The following is a 17,489-nucleotide window of genomic DNA, read 5'->3' as shown; positions in this document are numbered from 1 at the left end:
ATATGCCCTACATACCACCCAGGAAGGGAAAGCTGAAATAATTGAGTTTATAATTAAGTATTATTGTAGTAAAAGTGATGGATTCTATATATTGTGTCTAGACTAGACTTGATGGAAGAATGAGTGGATCTCACAGCTAATTTGTGAATAGCTTTAGCTAAAGTATCTCACAGCTTCAATCACATAAGCTTCACAAATAGGGGTGGCAAATGGATGGATATGGATTGTAATGGATGGATCCAAATAATCCCTTAGGATCCACTAAAATTATTTTTAAAAAATCCATCCATTATTTCTGTTATTCATTTGCATTAATTGACAAATTTCCCTAAAATAGACTAAGGCAAATTTCCTCCGATAGGGGCCAAGTAGGTCATTCATCCCCAATTGAAATGTTGAGGGGGAATTATTGAGGCCAAAAGGCATGAGGAGAAACTCATATGGCTATTGACAATCCTAAACGCCTTCTCGTGTGAGTTTTCAAGGGAGACCCTTATCTGGTGAAAACTAGAGCGCAAATCATTTTTAGAATTGATTGAGGTACGCCCCAATTCATCCAACAACTCGTCAATTGTAGGAATTGGAAATCTAGTTTGGAAGTGAGCTAATCAAATTAAACATCACTATAGTTTTGGTCTTTCGGGATTTTCCCAACTGAAATTAGTCTTGTTGGCTAAATAGGCATAGAGAATATTAAAAAAACTCTTATTCTTTGTAGGTCAGAATTTTGTCAACTAATAGGTCAAGAAATGCTTCCTGGGGATGGAACATTTTTTTAAACAAAAGTTTCAGATATATAATACATTATTGTTGACTACAATATCAAAGTTCAAGCAACTTATACTGGTGTCAGAACAGTTTTGATATCCTTGTCCATTGTTCTAATCACAGTAGTAACCTGCTCAGTCTGATCTTCATTGGAGCATGCTGCAAGGAGCACCTTAGCTGTTCCTCCATCAGGGTAGCAACCAGAATCAATCATTTCTTCAAATATTTCTAAGCACCTTACATAAAGCTTCTTTTTAGAGTATGCTCCAATACGTGAAGTCCAAGTCACCACATCAGGTTTCAAACCTTTACTATGCAACAATTGAAATAGGCCTTCCATTTTGTCAATGAATCCAGCTTGACCATACCTATTTATCAAGATATTGTATGTGCTAATATCAGCTTCACATGATCCATTTTCCATCACTGTCAAAACTTCTTCCATCTTTCCAAATTGGCCTAACCGTCCATACAAGTTCAGCATGCTGTTTAGAACAAAAGTGTCTAGTTTCAGGCCAGATTTGCACATTTGGTTGAGAATGTCCTCACATTTACTCACATTGCCAGTTTTGGAAAAGGCAGATAAAAGTACCATGTGGGATTTCATTGTTGGTGTTATTCCCACTCTTTTCATGTCTTCAAATACAGCTTCGGCATCTGTTTCAATCATTCAAAAAAGACAAGAAAGGAAAGCAATCTGCTCAGCATGTGTTTCAATCCATTAGTATAATAGAACATGTAAATAAGCAAAATAAAATGATTACTTTTAATGCAAGGTAAGTACCATTTAGAAAACCTGCTCTGCCATATGCATCTACCAAGATATTATAGGAGGCTCTATCTGGTTCACATCCCATGTGCTGCATTAATGAAAAAATTTCTGCAGCCCCATAAGGAAAACCTGCACGACTGTAGGGGGAAGAAAAATCTTGATATCTTTCCTAGATATAAATTTATAGCAGAAAATAACTCACATCAAGGTTTCAAAGTACATGGCCATAAAAGATTTACCATCCTGCATAAAATTCATATTTTAAAACAATTTGAAGTTCAGTTCCAAACTTTCACAGTCAATAATTAGATAAGTTATGGACCCCATGCTACATGTGGGCAATATGAAGAGCTAATAAGCTGACCTCTTCAATCTCAGAAGGATTAACTTGTGTAAAGCCTTAGTACTGTGATGTTTATTTTTTTGTGATGGATTTTCCTTGATACAATTTGGAGTAAGCCATATCCCCCCCCCACATTTTGATAAAGAAATGTAAAAGTTGTTAGTTGAAGAGTAGTGAACAAAGTGGAAGCTCTTTTTCCTAGTCAATTATCACGAGGAAAATATTATTCCTTAGTTACAGCCATTGAATATACCATTCTCCCCTCCAGACCTTCTTAGTTTGTCTCATTTCCAGAAATCAGTGGAGACACAGTAAGCATTGACTGTTTGCTGAACCTAATGACCTATCTAACTTTTGATTTCTGAATTACGGTAGAATTGATGTAACGATAGAACCAACCTTTTGCAAATGTCCTATAAATTTACCCAATAACTGTCCACTTGTAGGATCGACCATTCCAGTATACAGTTTCATTGCAGCTAACTTGATGGCTATGCATTTTACCGTTGCTGTTATTGCTATATCTTCCGATATTTTTTTATTTAAATAAAAAGGGGAAATCAAAAGAAGACTTACAAAATTATTAGATGCTAGATACATTTCTATGTTGTCTTACTCTTAATTAGATACTTACTTTGGTGTTCCTCTCTTCTAGGATGCCGACATTATGTGGTTCAGGGACCCATTTCCTCGGTTTCATCTTGATGCAGATTTCCAAATAGCCTGTGATCATTTCACAGGTCGCTTCGATGATGTAGAGAACAGACCGAATGGAGGGTTCAACTTTGTAAAGTCTAATAATAGGTCAATAGAGTTCTACAAATTCTGGTACTCTTCACGAGAAACCTATCCTGGATATCATGATCAAGATGTTCTTAACTTTATCAAGGTTCATCCTTTCATTACTGATATTGGACTGAAGATGAGATTTTTGGATACAGCTAATTTTGGTGGGCTTTGTGAACCAAGTAGGGATTTCAACCAGGTCTGTACGATGCATGCAAATTGTTGCTTTGGAATGAACAGCAAGCTTCACGATCTTGGAATAATGCTTCAGGATTGGAAACATTATTTGTCCTTGCCTCCAAGTTTGAAGAAGTTGTCGGTTCTTTCCTGGAGAGTTCCCCAGAACTGCAGGTTTGCCATATACTCAAGCCTTTCTATCCATAATTTAACATTGCTGTTTGTTTATACCATTCTTGATTACTTTTCATTTCTTTAATTTGTTCTTACTGGGGTCAAATTTCTCCTCAGCCTTGATTCTCTCAGGCACCATGGTTCACCAGAGAAAAGTGCTCAAGATTAAGGTTTTTATTGCATGTCACATTTCTCTCACATAAATGTGGAAGTTCAACGACGTCTAGGATGAAAGGTTAGATATAGGTTTGAATAGGAAAACCAATTTTTCTAAACCAACATTTGCAGAAAGAATCTTCCCCCAACAAAAGTACACTTAGGCAATATGAAAGATGTAATATGCTGAACAATTTATTGATTTGAACTGTTTACTAAAAAAAATATTTTTTGTAAGATTATGTTGTGTGTCTTTGTTGAACTATTTTTCGATCCTCAACACCCATGCTGTCTTCCTCTTCCAATTAAGGAGTACAGAAACAGAGAAACCCAATCGGTCTCTAATTGAAAAGCATTTTTTATATATTCACCATCACCGTCTTACAAATTTGACACGTTAACTAACCTTCAAAAACAACAAAATGACTTGTAATACAAAACTAATGAACAAAAGGTTTACAAATGCATAACAAGCAGGAAGAATATTCTGCAAGCCTAATCTTTTGTCTTATAATTGTCCACAAAACTAACCCATTATAGAAGAGTTTGACATTGCAAGCTCCTTGCAAACTTGCTCCATGGTAGGGCGAGAACGTGGGCTTTCAGTGAAGCAAGCAATAACTATCCTTGCCATTGATACCACCTCCTTAAAAACACAATGTATAGGATGAGGGGGACGTACGTCCAACTTATCTATAAAAGATATGACTTCAAGTGTTGAGCCTGCAACGTTGAGTGAGGATATAAAATCACCGGGATGCTTTCCAAAAAGTATTTCCAATGCTAATACTCCAAAACTGTACACATCACATTTCGGATTTACTTCCATCGTGTAAGCTAGTTCTGTAGCAAACCAAAAGAGTATAATGTATTAAATAGGATTCCAAAAACAAACATGCGGATAATTATAAAGTAGTTATGTTTGCACATAGCCACTAAAGAAAAATTACAAAATCATGATATCTTTCATTAGAATAAAGAAAAGGAATTGACCTGGAGCAGCATATCCAAATGTGCCTGCAAATGAGGTCCAATTTGCTGAATTAGGATTAAGAAGCTTAGCTGTTCCGAAGTCTGAGACATGAGCCACATATTCTAAATCCAAAAGAATATTCTTGCTGGATATGTCGCGATGAACAATTGGAGGTGAGCAATCATGATGCATATAGCGTAAAGCATTAGCTACATCCTTAATGACATTCATCCTCATATTCCAATCAAATGCAGTTGCTTGATAATCATCTCTTAGAATCTTGTCAACACTACCCTTCTCCAAGAACTCATAAACTAAAAATGAGTGTAGTGAATGTGAACAAAAGCCATATAACTTCACAATGTTACGATGTCGGATATCCGTCAAAGCTTGGATCTCACTTGAAAAAGCTTTTAGATTAGACATTTCACCATATGGTAAAGAATGAAGTTTCTTCACAGCCACAACTAGACCATTGGACAATTCTGCTTTGTAAACACATCCATGTACTCCTTCCCCAATGAGATGTTTGCTGTCAAAATCTTCTGTGGCTTCAATAATGTTCTCATACACCATTATTCCATCAAAACTCCATATAGCAAATAGATTTTGAGCTTGTAATTCTGCAGAATCGTTCGTTTTGGCACTTGAAGTGTAGTAGAGATAATATGAGACGCCATAAACAAAAAGTGCTAGTATTACAGTGCCCAAAGTAATGGGTAAAACTACCAACAAGATTTTGTTATGAGATTTGCCACTTGATGTTGAGCAAGGCTCCAAGGTAGATGTGTTACCACACAAGCCTTTGTTATTTCTGAATGCATCATACGGAGCTTTTTGGAAGGTTGGAATGCTTGGAACTAGGCCTTTTAATTGGTTATATGATATATCAATAGTTGTCAAGCCTAACATCTCATCAAAACTTGAGGGAATGACACTAGAAAAATTATTATGTGACAGATTCAATGTCTCTAAGGATTTCAACTGTGCAAGCACTGGTGGTACGGCTCCACCCAAAAAGTTCCAGCTAAGATCAAGACTTTGAAGAGCTTTTAATAGGCCAATGTCAACAGGAATACTTCCTTCAAAGTTATTTTGACTTAAATTCAAATACAATAACTTAGGGAACCATCCAAGTTGTGATGGGATGAAGCCACTCAAATTATTTGCTGCAACCTCCAAGGTATCAAGTTGTTTTAATGATGTTAGTTGAATGGGAATATTTCCTGAAAGATGATTATCACTTATCGAGAATTTGATCAACCACTTCAAGTTGCCTAGGTCCTTTGGAATTTCTCCCGTCAGGTGGTTTGAAGACAAGTTGAGCACATGTAAATTGGTTGCCTCGCCTAGCTCTGGTGGTATCGTACCTGACAAATTATTGTTGGAGACTTTAAAGGCTGTGATGATGTTGCACTTTCCCCAATTTGGCGAAAGGTGGCCATAAAAATTGTTTTCACTCAGTTCGATGTAGTCCAAATTTGGATATACACCAAAACATCTGTTATGTTTCCAGTTAGTTGGTTTTGTTGAAGCCTGACTCTTATAAGGCTGGAGCAATTCTTCAAACTCCTTGGAACTTGGCCCATGAATTGGTTATTTGATGCAGTGAAATTTTTTAAATTTCCACCAGCACAAATGTTGTCAGGTAAATGGCCTGTCAATTTATTGTAACTTAACTGCAATTTTTCCAAATTGGTAAGCCTGTTCATCTCTACTGGAAGGTCACCACTAAATGCATTGTACATTAAAGATAATACTCTGGCCTTTGTCAAATTTCCAATGGTGGAAGGAATTGGCCCAGAGAGTTTATTTATATGAATCCTGACCTCTTCCAAATTGACCAAGTTACCTATGGAAGGTGGAATTGGACCGGTGAGCTTATTTGAGTATAAATATAATGATTTGACCTTTGTCAAGTTTCCGATTATGGAAGGAATGATACCAGAGAGGTTGTTACCAGACAAATCAAGAGATTCCAAGTTGGACATCAACCCAATTTGGTGAGGTATAACTCCATACAAAAAGTTGATGCTTAGATCTATGCTGCGGAGTTTTGAAAGTGATGACAAGTTGAGGGTTTGAAGCGTACCTCTGAGCCCCGCATTTGTAAGATTTAGCTTGGAGATGGATTTGGACTCACATTGAATTCCCAACCAATTGCATGGACTAGAACTGTTACTCGTCCATGAAGAGAGCAGCAAAGTCTGGGTTTGGTTGTCAAGGCTGGCTTTCCACTTCAAGAGAGCATCTGCTTCTAGATGATTACCTACAGCAGCATAAGGTAGTGAAGTGATGATGACCATCAATGCTAAGACATAGAAGAGCTGCAGTAATGGTAGAAGAAGCTTCATTGCGCACGTTGAAACAATATTATATAGGGAGAAGTAATTATAATATGCTATTATGATGGATCGATGATGCTTGCTAATGGGAGACGAATGTACGTAGTTATATTGGCAGGCGAGTGATTCATAGTCAAGAAAGTAGTATATGTTAATTGGTATTAATTAATTACAAGATGTGTGGGGCATGCATGCATGTGGACCAATATGCTACCGCGAGTCTTTCTTGATCATTTTTCTTTGGTGATCGACATCTATCATATCTTTCTTCGTCTTTGTGCGAGTCGTAGCTAGCTAGCATCTTCCATGAAGTGGGGGTGAATCCAGAATAATTGTTTTAGAGGCCGGCCGGAATAAAAAAAAGTCAATAAATATTAAATACTCTTGAAATAAAAAATATTTTAAATACAAATTTTCATTCTTTTATGAATGTATCAAACATTTCGAGAAATTTTCTCAGAAAAAATTGACAGATAAATTTTATGATGTTATTAAGATTATTTTAAATCAAAAAAAAAATTCAGGTATGTAAAAGAATGAAGGAATTTTTCAGTGATCATTTTAGATTCAAGGACCAAAATCACATTTAACCCTTAATTTTTTTTAAAGATATTAATATTAAGTATACTTTATTTTCACGAATTAAATCTTAAGTAAAGTATATGACAAACATAAGGCTAATTACTGGCATAGAAAAAAAAACAATTATATTTAATTTGTTTGAAATTCTGTTTTGTCGTGTGTTCTTGGTTTGTACTACAAGTTCACAACCATTCTTCATTATTTTTCCATTGTGAGAGTTTAGTCAAGGGTGTCGTAGTCTATCAGTTACCTCTCATCATATATGGACATTCCTTCCCTAGTATTTTCCAAGTAACGAGATAATTAAATTAAATTGAAGTAATGCACTCATGAGTCAAGAATCAAGATATTGTGGAGCTGCTTCAATGGTTGATTAATAAAGTCATACATATATAATGGATTTCTACACTTGGATCTATATATGTGCACTTCTAGTTGAATAATTCATTCTTGCTTAACCCATGATAGACGCATTATATTCTTGACTTTTCTTTTCGTATCTATCCATTTCTGATCACCTTATTAATTAATTGTGTGACTCTTATTTTATTACATAGTGTAGATAATGAGTTTTACCTTTACCATCTTTCCTTTAGTTACTGTAAATAGTTAGTTACTTTACCACTAGGATTAGTTACTAGTGGTTAGTTAGTTAGAGTCGGTTGATTACTCTAGTTAGTGTTAACCACTCTAGTTAGTGTTAGTTAGAACCATGGTTAATTGCTTTACCTTGTGTATAAAAGAAAGCTCTCTGTACAATTTACAATCAATCAATTGATTCAGCTTTTCAGTTTTATCATCTTCAACCTTTCTCTACTTCAAGATTTCTTATGGTATCAGAGCTCTCTTAGAGAGAGCTCTGCTGCGCAACCATGGCGGCTGAACCCGCCGCTTATCCTTTCACCGTGCAAGATGCACAGACCGCTTCCCACACCTTCTATATTCACCCGAACGAGAGCCCCTCCACCGTTCTGGTCTCGCCGTCGCTCTCGGAGGGAAACTACCACAACTGGGCGAGGGCCATGAAGATGAGTCTCTTGACGAAGAACAAGCTGGGTTTTGTAGATGGATCGATTGCAGAACCACCTCAAGATCATCCTGTGTCACCCTTCTGGCAACGTTGCAACATGCTAGTTCTGAGCTGGCTCATCAAATCCATGAGCGTGGAGATCGCACAATCGATTCTATGGCGTGACAAGGCAACCGACGTCTGGAAAGAGCTTCGTGAGAGGTTTTCACAAGCGGATCTATTCTGAATTTCAGAGCTTCAGGAAGAAATCTTCAGTCTGAAACAAGGTGATAGTTCTGTCTCAAAGTTTTATACAAGCATGAAGACTCTTTGGGATGAATTAGACATTTTGAATCCTTTGCCTGTTTGTACCTGTAACCCTCGGTGTTCTTGTGGAGCGATCAAGAATATCGAAGAAGAAAGGAACAAGAATCAAGTGGTTCGGTTCCTTAGAGGCTTGAATGATCAGTTTTCAGGGGTTAGGTCACAATTGATGCTGTTGGATACCTTACCCAATGTGAATCGTGTGTTCGCTCTCATTGCTCAACAAGAAAGGAAATTCTCTGTAGAAAACATCTCTGGGTCTAAGGCGATGATGGCCTCAAGGGAAAGTTCACACGACAATAGAGGAGGTGCATCAACATCGCATTCAGGGAGTTCACAATCCCAATCCAATTCTGGGTATCACAGTTCTCAGTCCAGCTCTGGAGGCTATCATTCCAATTCAGGGGGGAATAGGTATTCCTCGAAGAAGTGTTCGTATTGTGGGAAGATGGGTCACACGGTTGATGATTGCTATAAGAAGCATGGCTTCCCACCAGGGTTCAAGTTCAAGAACCCAAAATATGCAAACAAGTCTGCCAATTGTGTTCATATTGCTGATGATGATCAAGACTCTGAGGGAGGATCTTCAGGACAAGACACAAGATTTGGGTTTACAGCTGATCAGTATCACCATTTGCTTGCTCTTCTTCCAACCTCAGAATCAAAGAGTTCCTCTTCACAACACACTGCCAGTGTGAATTCTTGTGTTCAGATCCTTCCTAGCAAATCTGGTAATAGCAGCACAAATGTCATTCCTATCAAGAATGGTAATCCCCTTGACACTTTTTGGGTTATGGATACTGGTGCTACAGATCATATCTGTAACACATTAAGCTACTTTAGTTCCTATAGTCATGTAGGTTCCATTCCAGTTTCTCTACCAAATGGAGTAACTGAGTCAGCAGTGATCAAAGGATCAATCCATCTTACTCCTAGTTTTGTCTTACACAATGTGCTGTTTCTGCCAAGTTTTCAGTTCAATTTGATTTCTGTACATAAGCTGGTTAAGAGTCTTCATTACAGGCTAATTTTCAATGATGATGTTTGTTTGATACAGGATTCCAGTGCTTGGAGGACGATTAGCACAGTTAAAGCAGTCAAGGGACTATACATCCTCAATAAGTCCTCAGTTACCCCTCATTCAAGTTGTAATTCAGTACTGTCTTCTGTTTCTTCTGTTGTTATTCCTACTGTCAATGTATCTTGTAGTTTTGATCCCAAAGTGCACAATTTGTGGCACTATAGGTTAGGACACCCTTCTTTTGTCAAAGGGCAGTCAATAAGGGATCTCTTTCCTTATGTACAGTGTACTAAAGAACACATTTGTGATGTATGTCCAATTGCAAAGCAAAAGAAATTGAGTTTTCCATTGAGTACTTCTTCTACTTCTGCCATTTTTAGTTTAATACATGTTGATATATGGGGCCCTATGTCTGTTCTTTCCTTGCATGGTTTCTCATATTTCTTAACAATAGTTGATGATTATTCTAGATATACTTGGGTATACCTATTAAAATCTAAAGCTGAAGTTCATGTCTTAATTCAGAATTTCTGTGCCTTAGTTGAAAACCAGTTTGGAACCACTGTTAAGAGCATAAGAAGTGACAATGGAAAAGAATTTGCTCTTAGTCACTTCTATGCCAGTAAAGGAATAATCCATCAAACAAGTTGTGTTGAAACCCCTCAGCAAAACTCTATTGTTGAGAGGAAGCATCAACATATCTTGAATGTGGCTCGTGCATTATTGTTTCAAGCACATCTTCCAAAGATTTTTTGGGCTCATGCTATTACCCATTCTATTTTCCTGATAAATAGACTTCCTACACCTATCCTTGAAAATAAGTGTCCTTTTCAGCTTCTTCATAACAAAGTTCCAGATGTGTCTTTTCTCAAGGTCTTTGGTTCACTTTGCTTTGCATCAACTCTTGTCAGTCATAGGACTAAGTTTGACCCTAGGGCTCAAAGGTGTATCTTTTTAGGCTTCAAGCCAGGAACCAAGGGGTATATAGTGTATGACCTGAAAACTAGAAACATATCTATATCACGCAATGTGGTGTTTCATGAGAATATTTTTCCCTATTCTCATTCCAGTAGCCTTGACCAAAGTTCTGAGTTCAGTCCTTTACCTTTACCATCTTGTTTACCAGAAGAACCTTTTGACTATTCTTATCCTGAGCATCCTGCGCCCAGACCACCCTCTATATCTTCAGGACCACTCTCTAATCCTGAAGCAGTTCATATCCAGAGGACTTCTACAAGAGCAAGAAAACCTCCTACTTACTTGCAGGACTATCATTGCACTCTTACTGCTGCAACTGATGTGCCAACTGTTCCTTCTAGTACAGGTATATCCTATCCCTTGTCCAAAGTCATCTCTTATCATAAATTGACCCCTTCCTATCGAGGTTTTGTTATGAACATTACTACAGTCAGTGAGCCAACTAGATACTCTGAGGCAGTGAAGCATGAGTGTTGGAGGAAGGCTATGGATCAGGAACTAGAGGCTTTGGAGAGAAATCACACATGGATTCTTGTTGATAAGCCAGCTGACAAAACTCCAATTGGGTGCAAATGGGTTTACAAGGTGAAACACAAACAGGATGGCTCTATAGAAAGGTACAAGGCACGCTTGGTTGTCAAAGGTTATACACAAGTGGAAGGCATAGACTTCATGGATACCTTCTCCCCAGTAGCTAAAATGACTACACTTCGTGTGTTGCTTGCTTTGGTAGCTTCCAATAATTGGTTTCTTCACCAATTAGATGTGGACAATGCATTCTTACATGCCAGCCTTGATGAGGAAATTTATATGGCATTACCTCAGGGTCTTCCTTCTTCTAAACCAAATCAAGTTTGTCTCCTACAAAAGTCCCTCTATGGACTAAAACAGGCCAGTAGGCAATGGTACTCGACCCTCTGTGTTGCACTTCAGGATCTTGGTTTTAAACAAAGTTCAGCAGATCACACACTGTACATAAAGTCAGGAAGCAAAGGCACTTTCACTGCTCTCCTGCTCTATGTGGATGATGTTTTATTGGCAGGAAATGACATGACAGAGATCATGACAGTCAAGCATTCTTTACATGAGAAGTTTCGTATCAAAGACATGGGAGAAGCAAAGTTTTTCCTTGGTCTTGAGATTGCTAGATCTACAACAGGAATAGTGCTAAATCAGAGGAAGTATGCTCTTGAATTACTCTCAGACTCAGGCTTGCTTGGTTGTAGGCCAGCAACTACTCCCATGGATAGCTCACAGAAGCTTAGTGCTACCACAGGGACACCCCTAGCTGATATCAGCTCTTATCGTCGTCTCATAGGTAGACTTTTATACCTCACAACTACTAGGCCCGATATCTCATTTGCAGTGCATCAATTGAGCCAGTATCTCTCTGCTCCTAGTGATGCTCATGAAGCAGCAGCTCACAGGATCCTTAGATACATCAAAGGCAATCCTGGATGTGGTCTCCTCTATTCTGCTTCTTCATCTTCTGTCTTAACAGCGTTTAGTGACTCCGACTGGGCCGGTTGTGCTGACACACGCAGGTCTATCACTGGTTATTGTATGTTTCTGGGTACATCATTGATTTCGTGGCGATCCAAGAAACAGAACACTGCTTCTCGTTCATCATGTGAGGCCGAGTATCGTGCCATGGCAGCTTCAGTTTGTGAAATCCAATGGCTAAGCTACCTATTGCATGATCTTCAGACTCCTCTACAGTCACCAGTCTCCATGTATTGTGACAATCAGTCAGCTATTCATATAGCTCATAATCCAAGCTTTCATGAGAGAACGAAACACATTGAGCTGGACTGTCATATAGTTCGTGAAAAATTGAAGCAAGGATTAGTGCATCTTCTTCCAGTTGCATCTTCTCATCAGCTTGCAGACATTCTCACGAAGCCTTTGACTCCAGGACCCTTTCGACACATCTTCTCCAAACTGGGACTGTTTGATATACACTCTCCAGTTTGAGGGGGGCCATTACATAGTGTAGATAATGAGTTTTACCTTTACCATCTTTCCTTTAGTTACTGTAAATAGTTAGTTACTTTACCACTAGGATTAGTTACTAGTGGTTAGTTAGTTAGAGTTAGAGTCGGTTGATTACTCTAGTTAGTGTTAACCACTCTAGTTAGTGTTAGTTAGAACCATGGTTAATTGCTTTACCTTGTGTATAAAAGAAAGCTCTCTGTACAATTTACAATCAATCAATTGATTCAGCTTTTCAGTTTTATCATCTTCAACCTTTCTCTACTTCAAGATTTCTTATATTTCCAACGTTACGAGCTAATAGATTGTGCATATAAACTTGATGGAAAGGATGAGTGGATTTAGTTGCTTCAACAATGAAGGTGATTCCATAGTTCATAGACTATTCAAATATAACAAAGTTAATTATATATATGATCACTTTATTAATTAACAATATTAACGATTTGTGAATAGCTTTAGCTAAAGTATCACACAGCTTCAATCACATAAGCTTCACAAGTATCATGTTAAATCAATATTCAATTAAATCATACAATATTTAATTAACATCACAATCGTAAGTTTAATATTTTTTAAAATATATTATTATTTTTGGTTTTCCAAGTATCTTATAGCCGAGAATCATGTGACTAATCACTTGAATTTAGATGCGATCATATATCAATGCTAATACACCGGATCCCATCCGAACTCCACAATTAATTAAGTGTGTTTAGGTAATGGTAGTACTTAAATGAGTGACAATACTCGCGTGCATCCACTTTTCTCAATTTTTCATTTAAGAAAATCTCCCTAAAACTCAGATATCACATTAGGTGTGTAGGTGATTTCTTCCACCAAATATTATTCTCCCGAAATATGTCAATATTAAATATACTTAACGGATTAAATCATAATACTATTCGAATATTAAATTTTTTTAGCAAGTCTTTTAATTTGCAGTGTGAACATATGTACGTCCGTCATTCTTGATCATTTTTCTGCGGTGGGAGTTTTGTCGACGGTATATATCACCTTGATTTCTTCGTCTTTTTATGCTTGACTTCTGCATGCATATTCTTGAAGGTAGAAGAGCCGGTTCAAAGGTGGAAGTCACACATAAGGCTTTTCTACAATTGGATCCATATGTGCACTTATTGTAGGCAATTTATAGAATTTTATTTTATTTTATTTGGAAGCAATTGGATTAATAAACTTATAACTAGAAATAATTACAGCAACAAAAACATAAAATAAAGGTTTTTCCCCGAAAAATATATAGCCGAGTTTTAATTTTAGTCCCTTATTGGAGTAGAGTTTCATTTTGGTCGTTGTAAATAATTAAGCAGTGTCGCATAAGTGCTCAAGCACTCTGTTTGAGCTCAAATTCATACGAGAACCAAATTTTTGTCTAATCGTAGGGATTAAAATGCAACTTTACTCTAAACTATGAACTAAAATAAGAACTAGTTATATTTACAAATAAACCAAATTGACATTTAACCCTTAAAGAATCAGTTTATATATATTAACCCCCAACTATTCACTTGTTGCTCATCAATGGATATCCATGTTCAAAATCATTGGATATATATAGGCATATAGCCGTTTAGAATTATTTCTCATTATATGGGCGGCTTTATTACTCAGAATCATTCCAATGACATTTGTTGTATCCGTTGCATCATATCTCAACTCTCAAGGTTATTCCCATTATTTATGTACCTGCAGCTTGCTGCTTTGCATTAGAGAAAAAAATATAGCAGTTGTTCACGTTCAAAATTAGAATCATTGTAACTTGTAAGTGATTGAAGATATTCACAAATTGTTAATACTGTTAGTTAATAAAGTGAACAGCATATATATAGAAAGGTTGTTCCCTTTCTCTGCTTTTCTTCTTCCTGATGGAGCTTTGGAAATCTAGTTTGGAAGTGAGCTAAACAAAATTGAACATCATTCTCCTGTATAGTTTTGGGCTTTCATAATTTTCCCAACTGAAATTAGTCTTGTTGGCTAAATAGGCATGGAGAGTATTAAAATATTCTTATTCTTTGGAGGTCCAAATTTTGTCAACTATTAGGCCAAGAAATGCTAACTGGGGATGGAACTTTTTTTTTAAATGAAAGTTTCAGATATATAATACACTATTGTTGACTACAATATCAAAGTTCAAGCAACTTATACTGGTGTCAGAACAGTTTTGATATCCTTGTGCATTGTTCTAATCACAGTAGTAACCTGCTCAATCTGATCTTCATTAGAGCATGCTGCAAGGAGCACCTTAGCTGTTCCTCCATCAGGGTAACAGCCAGAATCAATCATTTCTTCACAAATTTCTAAGCACCTTACATAAAGCTTCTTTTTAGAGTATGCTCCAATACGTGAAGTCCAAGTCGCAACATCAGGTTTCAAACCTTTACTATGCAACAATTGAAATAGGCCTTCCATTTTGTCAATGAATCCAGCTTGACCATACCTGTTTATCAAGATATTGTATGTGCTAATATCAGCTTCACATGGTCCATTTTCCATCACTGTCAAAACTTCTTCCATCTTTCCAAATTGGCCTAACCGTCCATACAAGTTCAGCATGCTGTTGAGAACAAAAGTGTCTAGTTTCAGGCCAGATTTGCACATTTGGTTGAGAATGTCCTCACATTTACTCACATTGCCAGTTTTGGAATAGGCAGATAAAAGTACCATGTGGGATTTCATTGTTGGTGTTATTCCCACTCTTTTCATGTCTTCAAATACAGCTTCAGCATCTGTTTCAATCATTCAAAAAAGATAAGAAAGGAAAACAATTGGCTCAGCATGTGTTTCAATCCATTAGTATAATAGAACATGTGAGTAAGCAAAACAAAAAGGATAACTTTTAATGCAAGGTAAATACCATTTAGAAAACCTGCTCTGCCATATGCATCAACCAAGATATTATAGGAGGCTCTATCCGGTTCACACCTCACGTGCTGCATTAGTGAAAAAAATTCTGCTGCTCCAAAAGGAAAGCCTGCACAACTGCTGGGGGGAAGAAAAATAACTCAGTACAAGGTTTCAAAAGTATAGGGCATCTTCTTTAAGATAACAGAGAAAAGAAATCACAAAACAAATGGCATGGGAAGAGCACCTATCAACACAGCAAAGGAAGCCAATGCCACTTCATAAGTTAGCTCTTGTAAAAGGCCATAAGGCTAATTTCAAGCACTACAGAGACCAAGTGGTAGTGGTATTAACATAAGCACATTTCAGGAGCAAATTTTCAGTACTTCTGTAGTACTGAAGATTCGGTACATCCACTCTAACAATGTGTCAAACTGACTATTATTCCTTCTATTTTTTCAATTTTAAAAAAATATAAAAAATGTAAATAACTTAACATAAATGTTACTTGCTCTAAGGTAGGAGGCTACTATTCAAATTTGTTTCCCTCTAACATACCAAGTGGAACCAAAGAGTTTAAAGGCATATGTTATTTTCATAATAATATGCATTCATCAATCAAGAAGGCATTATAACATCTTCTATAACAACCAGTGAGCTTCCATTCCATGAGGGCATTGTAAGCATATACATCAGGTTCAAGCCCAGCTTCTTGCATTTATTCAAATGCTTCTTCTACTTTCTCACACAGCCCCTCTCTGGCAAATGCATTCACTTATGTGCAAATATTAGGTTTGCACTTATGGCTCAACATTTCATTGAACACTTTTAAGGCCATAAAAGGTTTACCATCCTGCATAAAATTCAAATATCAAAACAACTAAAAAAAGACTGAAACATTAGAAAACAAAATTGTAGACAAAGAGAAAACTTAGAAACTCACCTTTCCATATAAGTTTATCAACATGGTATAAGTTTCAGTAGATGGTTTGCAGCTATCCTGCTTCATCCTAAGGAAAATCTCTTTTGCTTTGGTAGGATTTCCTCCTTTCATTAATTCATTTATATATGAATTATTTACAATTGCAACTATGTTATTTCATTCTGATAAATGTTCAGCCATTTTCAAGGATCAAAATTCCACTTCATAAATGGATTATACGCAAGAGTTAGAAAAATGGTATGCAAAGTTGATGCAGATAACATACTTGAAGGAAGGCCATAATTTCGCATTTCAATAAAGACAGCTTCAGCTTTTTCTAGAAGCCCAGACATGCAGTAGGCCTTTATAAGAAGGGCTTAGGAATGCATCTAGCCTCAAGAAGCTGAAGATATGCAGATTCAGCCTCCTTGTATAGAAATTTTTGCCCAAAAGGATCTACATATCAGTAAATTATAGCATATGACATCTTGCTTGAAGGAGCTAGCAGTATCCATCTACTTAAAACTAGAAAAGTTGTAACAGACAGAATCATCCTTGTAACTTGGTTACATCCCTGACATGAATAATCCTGAAAAGGAAATCCCTTGAGACATGAAAAATTAATTATCTTGCGATGTTTCTCACCGAAATGATTAAATCGCAACTTTTAACTCATTTTTTACCATATTTAATTTTTTCAGAATGAATTCTATTCAAAATTACTTTTTCCAACGCTAAACCAAACACACTGGCAGTAGTATGATATTCTCACCGAAATAATTGAATTCCACTGTTTCTTCATCCGGAGTTGAACAGACACAGTTAAAATGTCATCCCATATTTTAAGAGATGCTTGAAGCATATCCAGAGAACCCTTAATGCTCTCAGTATTTACACCCTTTTGAAGACAATCCAGAATCTTCTTTGCAGTTGGGCTCCAAACAGGGGAAACCCCATCAACAAACCAAGAACCGAATTTTCATCCTCGTCCTCTCAAAGAACCACCTGGTCAGAGAAAATTAAATGACATTATTTATAACATGAGATACACACTCCAATACATGTTTCCATAAACAACAAACTTGTGTTTCAGCACAGCACTACTTACATTTTTTCCTGGACAGTTTCTTGTGATTGAAGTTCCTTAACTTGCCAGTTTTGTCAATAATGCAATCTCTTGGTTTTGGTTCTCCAAAGCCACTAAAATCATTTCATTTCCATTCAAATTCATTAATGCAAGGTCTTGTTTTGGTTCTATTAATGCGTGGTTCAACTTCACAGTGCATATAGAATTAAACCTGCACA

General features: G+C 36.8%; 3 protein-coding genes and 1 pseudogene across 6 annotated transcripts; 1 reads left to right on the top strand and 3 right to left on the bottom strand.

Moving 5' to 3' along the window:
- The first annotated feature begins 365 nt into the window (after positions 1-365).
- On the top strand, positions 366-3,418 carry LOC130717419 (uncharacterized protein At4g15970-like). Its single transcript, XM_057567638.1, has 3 exons — positions 366-540; positions 2,539-3,020; positions 3,138-3,418. Exons 2-3 carry the CDS (start codon positions 2,551-2,553, stop codon positions 3,187-3,189), a joined length of 522 nt encoding a protein of 173 aa, XP_057423621.1. The 5' UTR covers positions 366-540; positions 2,539-2,550; the 3' UTR covers positions 3,190-3,418.
- On the bottom strand, positions 724-2,062 carry LOC130717418 (pentatricopeptide repeat-containing protein At2g35130-like). Its single transcript, XM_057567637.1, has 2 exons — positions 1,553-2,062; positions 724-1,425 (listed from the first exon to the last, which is right to left on the bottom strand). The coding sequence occupies exons 1-2, from the start codon at positions 1,632-1,634 to the stop codon at positions 839-841; spliced, it is 669 nt and encodes a 222-aa protein (XP_057423620.1). The 5' UTR covers positions 1,635-2,062; the 3' UTR covers positions 724-838.
- Positions 3,419-3,516: 98 nt separating the features above from the next.
- Positions 3,517-6,593, bottom strand: LOC130717414 (MDIS1-interacting receptor like kinase 2-like; annotated as a pseudogene).
- Positions 6,594-14,256: 7,663 nt separating this feature from the next.
- On the bottom strand, positions 14,257-17,480 carry LOC130717417 (pentatricopeptide repeat-containing protein At2g35130-like). Of its 4 annotated transcripts, none has more exons than XM_057567636.1 (5): positions 17,293-17,480; positions 15,914-17,189; positions 15,510-15,586; positions 15,276-15,403; positions 14,257-15,147 (listed from the first exon to the last, which is right to left on the bottom strand). In XM_057567636.1, exons 4-5 carry the CDS (start codon positions 15,355-15,357, stop codon positions 14,561-14,563), a joined length of 669 nt encoding a protein of 222 aa, XP_057423619.1. In that variant the 5' UTR covers positions 15,358-15,403; positions 15,510-15,586; positions 15,914-17,189; positions 17,293-17,480; the 3' UTR covers positions 14,257-14,560. The 4 variants fall into 4 exon arrangements, with proteins under 4 accessions (XP_057423619.1, XP_057423616.1, XP_057423618.1 ...); XM_057567635.1 differs by having other exon boundaries at positions 14,258-15,147; positions 15,276-15,400; XM_057567633.1 differs by lacking the exon at positions 15,510-15,586.
- Positions 17,481-17,489: the final 9 nt, after the last annotated feature.

This window comes from Lotus japonicus, chromosome 5 (genome assembly GCF_012489685.1).
Source record: "Lotus japonicus ecotype B-129 chromosome 5, LjGifu_v1.2".
Classification (NCBI taxonomy): domain Eukaryota; kingdom Viridiplantae; phylum Streptophyta; class Magnoliopsida; order Fabales; family Fabaceae; genus Lotus; species Lotus japonicus.
This window is presented reverse-complemented; position numbering and strand designations above follow the sequence as displayed.

Bases quoted from the DNA above. Each gene is read 5' to 3' on its own strand.
- LOC130717418 (XM_057567637.1), bottom strand. From the start codon at position 1,634: ATGCAGCACATGGGATGTGAACCAGATAGAGCCTCCTATAATATCTTG. The intron at 1,426-1,552 runs GTACTTACCTTG...TGATTGAAACAG, and splicing joins CAGAGCAGGTTTTCTAAATG to ATGCCGAAGCTGTATTTGAA.
- LOC130717419 (XM_057567638.1), top strand. From the start codon at position 2,551: ATGTGGTTCAGGGACCCATTTCCTCGGTTTCATCTTGATGCAGATTTC. The intron at 3,021-3,137 runs GTTTGCCATATA...ATTTCTCCTCAG, and splicing joins AGAGTTCCCCAGAACTGCAG to CCTTGATTCTCTCAGGCACC.
- LOC130717417 (XM_057567633.1), bottom strand. The intron at 15,148-15,275 runs GTATTTACCTTG...TGATTGAAACAG, and splicing joins CAGAGCAGGTTTTCTAAATG to ATGCTGAAGCTGTATTTGAA.